This window comes from Nansenia antarctica (assembly GCF_963989245.1).
Source record: "Nansenia antarctica genome assembly, chromosome: 2".
In the NCBI taxonomy this organism is placed as follows: Eukaryota; Metazoa; Chordata; class Actinopteri; order Argentiniformes; family Microstomatidae; genus Nansenia; species Nansenia antarctica.
Window position 1 is genome coordinate 87,114,993 of NC_137675.1, and position 5,000 is coordinate 87,119,992.

Consider the following 5,000-nt stretch of genomic DNA (forward strand, 5'->3'; position numbering starts at 1 on the left):
CCTCCCTCCCTCCCTCTCTCCCCCCTCCCTCCCCTCCCTCCCTCCCTCCCCCCCCTCCCCCCCTCCCTCCCCTCCCCCCTCCCTCCCTCCCTCCCTCTCTCCCCCCTCCCTCCCCTCCCCCCTCCCTCTCTCCCCCACCCTCCCTCCCTCCCTCTCTCCCCCCTCCCTCCCCTCCCCCCTCCCTCCCTCTCTCCCCCCTCCCTCCCCTCCCCCCACCCTCCCTCCCTCCCTCTCCCCCCCCTCCCTCCCCTCCCCCCCCCCCTCCCTCCCCCCTCCCTCCCTCCCTTCCTCTCTCCCCCCTCCCTCCCCTCCCCCCACCCTCCCTCCCTCTCTCCCCCCTCCCTCCCCTCCCCCCCCCCCTCCCTCCCCCCCTCCCTCCCCCCCCTCCCTTCCTCCCTCCCCTCTCAGCTGATGACCAAGCACCCGTCCAAGCGCCTGGGCTGTGGTCCGGAGGGGGAGCAGGACATCAGGGAGCAGGCCTTCTTCAGACGCATCGACTGGGACCGCCTGGCCAACAGGGAGGTACAGCCTCCCTTCAAGCCCAAAACGGTGAGTGGATCTGGGGTGGGGGAGGTCTCTACTGGGCTGGGAGTCCGCCAGGGCTGGAGGAGGATACTAGACCCTGGACTAACGGGGACCAGGGGCCGGTTGCATAAAGATAGATTAAGACTGGTCTAAGCCTTAGACTAGTCTTATTATTGTCATAAACATAGATTAAGACTGGTCTAGTTTAAGCCGTTGACTAGTGTTATATTCTCATAAACATAGATTAAGACTGGTCTAAGCCTTAGACTAGTGTTATATTCTCATAAACATAGATTAAGACTGGTCTAGTTTAAGCCTTTGACTAGTGTTATACTCTCATAAACATAGATTAAGACTGGTCTAAGCCTTAGACTAGTGTTATATTCTCATAAACATAGATTAAGACTGGTCTAAGCCTTAGACTAGTTTTATATTCTCATAAACATAGATTAACACTGGTCTAAGCCTTAGACTAGTGTTATATTCTCATAAACATAGATTAAGACTGGTCTAAGCCTTAGACTAGTCTTATTATTGTCATAAACATAGATTAAGACTGGTCTAGTTTAAGCCTTTGACTAGTGTTATATTCTCATAAACATAGATTAAGACTGGTCTAAGCCTTAGACTAGTGTTATATTCTCATAAACATAGATTAAGACTGGTCTAAGCCTTAGACTAGTTTTATATTCTCATAAACATAGATTAACACTGGTCTAAGCCTTAGACTAGTGTTATATTCTCATAAACATAGATTAAGACTGGTCTAAGCCTTAGACTAGTTTTATATTCTCATAAACATAGATTAACACTGGTCTAAGCCTTAGACTAGTTTTATATTCTCATAAACATAGATTAAGACTGGTCTAAGCCTTAGACTAGTCTTATTATTGTCATAAACATAGATTAAGACTGGTCTAGTTTAAGCCTTAGACTAGTGTTATATTCTCATAAACATAGATTAAGACTGGTCTGAGCCTTAGACTAGTCTTATTATTGTCATAAACATAGATTAAGACTGGTCTAGTTTAAGCCTTAGACTAGTGTTATATTGTCATAAACATAGATTAAGACTGGTCTAAGCCTTAGACTAGTGTTATATTCTCATAAACATAGATTAAGACTGGTCTAAGCCTTAGACTAGTTTTATATTCTCATAAACATAGATTAAGACTTGTCTAAGCCTTAGACTAGTTTTATATTCTCATAAACATATATTAAGACTGGTCTAAGCCTTAGACTAGTTTTATATTGTCATAAACATAGATTAAGACTGGTCTAAGCCTTAGACTAGTTTTATATTCTCATAAACATAGATTAAGACTGGTCTAAGCCTTAGACTAGTCTTATATTGTCATAAACATAGATTAAGACTGGTCTAAGCCTTAGACTAGTGTTATATTCTCAGGTTAGACCAGTCTAAACTGCCTGTTGCATAAAAAATAAGACTGACTTATTTTGAGGTTAGAAAGTTAGCCTCCTTCCCCCCTGGCTAAGCTTGATTTAAGAGCTGTGTTGCTATGGGAACAAGTCTGGGCTAGTAGCTAGTTAACACTGTAACTCCAGCGCGGTAAACTACTTTACTGGTTGAAACTGCTAAGCAGTATGCTTTTCTCCACATTATATTCCTCCAATATACATACGTTTTCAGCAGAAGAAAATGTAGTTTTTCTCTTATATCCTCCGCCGCTAGGTGTAGCTGTTTCGGCCACTGAGTTTACACTACTCTATCAGTGAAGAGCTGATAGAAAGAAGAAGGTTTGGTTGTGGGGTTTGATTCCCGCTGGGACCGTATATACTGGGGCGGCTGTGTCTCAGGAGGTAGAGGCTGTGTCTCAGGAGGTAGAGGCTGTGTCTCAGGAGGTAGAGGCTGTGTCTCAGGAGGTAGAGGCTGTGTCTCAGGAGGTAGAGGCTGTGTCTCAGGAGGTAGAGGCTGTGTCTCAGGAGGTAGAGGCTGTGTCTCAGGAGGTAGAGGCTGTGTCTCAGGAGGTAGGGGCTGTGTCTCAGGAGGTAGAGGCTGTGGCTCAGGAGGTAGAGGCTGTGGCTCAGGAGGTAGAGGCTGTGGCTCAGGAGGTAGAGGCTGTGGCTCAGGAGGTAGAGGCTGTGTCTCAGGAGGTAGAGGCTGTGTCTCAGGACGTAGAGGTTGTGTCTCAGGGGGTAGAGGCTGTGTCTCAGGAGGTAGAGGCTGTGTCTCAGGAGGTAGAGGCTGTGGCTCAGGAGGTAGAGGCTGTGGCTCAGGAGGTAGAGGCTGTGTCTCAGGAGGTAGAGGCTGTGTCTCAGGAGGTAGAGGCTGTGGCTCAGGAGGTAGAGGCTGTGGCTCAGGAGGTAGAGGCTGTGTCTCAGGAGGTAGAGCCGCCGTCTAATGATCCCAAGGTTGGCAGATTGGTGGCGAAGCGTCCTTGGGCAAGACACTGAACCCCCAAACCCCCAAGCCGGCGCCTTGCATGGTAGCTTGCCGCCAATGGTGTGTGAATGTGTGTGTGAATGGGTGAATGAGAGGCCGTTGTAAAGCGCTTTGGAATAAGGCGCTATGTAAGTGCAGTATCCATATATTGTATACTGAGACATGGATGTATGCACTCACTGCAATGTAAGTCGCTTTGGATGAAAGCGTCAGCTGAACGGCGTATATATGTTATACTGTGTATATATATATATATATATGTTATATATATATGTTATATATATAGATGTTATATATATATATATGTGTTATATATATATGTTATAAATATATGTGTTATATATAGATGTTATATATATATATAGATGTTATATATATATGTGTTATATATATATATGTGTTATATATATTGATGTTATATATATAGATGTTATATGTATAGATGTTATATATAGATGTTATATATATATATATGTTATATATGTAGATGTTATATATATAGATGTTATATACATATATGTTATATATATATATGTATGTATATATATATATATACAGTAGATGTTATACCAGGTGCTGGTCATATAATTAGAATATCATCAAAAAGTTGATTTATTTCAGTAATTCCATTCAAAAAGTGAAACTTGTATAATGTATACATTCATTCCACATAGACTGATATATTTCAAGTGTTTATTGCTTTTAATTTTGATGTTTATTACTGACAACTAATGAAAACCCCAAATTTAGTATCTCAGAAAATTAGAATATTGTGAAAAGGTTCAATATTGAAGACCCCTGGTGCCACACTCTAATCAGCTAATTAACTAAAAACACCTGCAAACGCCTTTAAATGGTCCCTCAGTCCAGTTCTGTAGGCTACACAATCATGGGGAAGACTGCTGACCTCACAGTTGTCCAAAAGACGACCATTGACACCTTGCACAAGGAGGGCAAGGCAGAAAAGGTCATTGCTAAAGAGGCTGGCTGTTCACAGAGCTCTGTGTCCAAGCAAATTAATAGAGAGGCGAATGGAAGGAAAAGATGTGGTAGAAAACAGTGTACAAGCAATAGGGATAACCGCACCCTGGAGAGGATTGTGAAACAAAGCCGATTCAAAAATGTGGGGGAGATTCACAGAGTGGACTGCAGCTGGAGTCAGTGCTTCAAGAACCACCACACACAGACGTATGCAAGACATGGGTTTCAGCTGTCGCATTCCTTGTGTCAAGCCACTCTTGAACAAGAGACAGCGTCAGAAGCGTCTCGCCTGGGCTAAAGACAAAAAGGACTGGACTGCTGCTGAGTGGTCCAAAGTTATGTTCTCTGATGAAAGTACATTTTGCATTTCCTTTGGAAATCAAGGTCCCAGAGTCTGGAGGAAGAGAGGAGAGGCACAGAATCCACGTTGCTTGAAATCCAGTGTAAAGTTTCCACCGTCAGTGATGGTTTGGGGTGCCATGTCATCTGCTGGTGTTGGTCCACTGTGTTTTCTGAGGTCCAGGGTCAACGCAGCCGTCTACCAGGAAGTTTTAGAGCACTTAATGCTTCCTGCTGCTGACCAACTTTATGGAGATGCAGATTTCATTTTCCAACAGGACTTGGCACCTGCACACAGTGCCAAAGATACCAGTACCTGGTTTAAGGACCATGGTATCCCTGTTCTTAATTGGCCAGCAAACTCGCCTGACCTTAGATGGTATTGTGAAGAGGAAGATGCGATGCGCCAGACCCAACAATGCAGAAGAGCTGAAGGCCACTATCAGAGCAACCTGGGCTCTCATAACACCTGAGCAGTGCCACAGACTGATGGACTCCATGCCATGCCGCATTGCTGCAGTAATTCAGGCATAAGGAGCCCCAACTAAGTATTGAGTGCTGTACATGCTTATACTTTCCATGTTCATACATTTCAGTTGGCCAACATTTTAAAAAAAAACTTGTTTTGTATTGGTCTTAAGTAATATTCTAATTTTCTGAGATACTGAATTTGGGGTTTTCATTAGTTGTCAGTAATAACCATCAAAATTAAAAGCAATAAACACTTGAAATATATCAGTCTGTGTGGAAT

At 43.8% G+C, this 5,000-nt stretch overlaps 1 protein-coding gene across 1 annotated transcript in view; it reads left to right on the forward strand.

Annotated features, from left to right (window-relative positions):
- LOC308150817 (protein kinase C alpha type-like) overlaps window positions 1–5,000 on the forward strand; it is a gene marked incomplete at both ends in the record, with an annotated part of 52,886 nt that overhangs the window by 41,367 nt on the left and 6,519 nt on the right. The window contains one exon of the mRNA XM_080523609.1: window positions 409–549. Coding sequence (XP_080379735.1) covers window positions 409–549 — 141 coding nt within the window. The remainder of the gene's footprint in view (window positions 1–408; window positions 550–5,000) is intronic.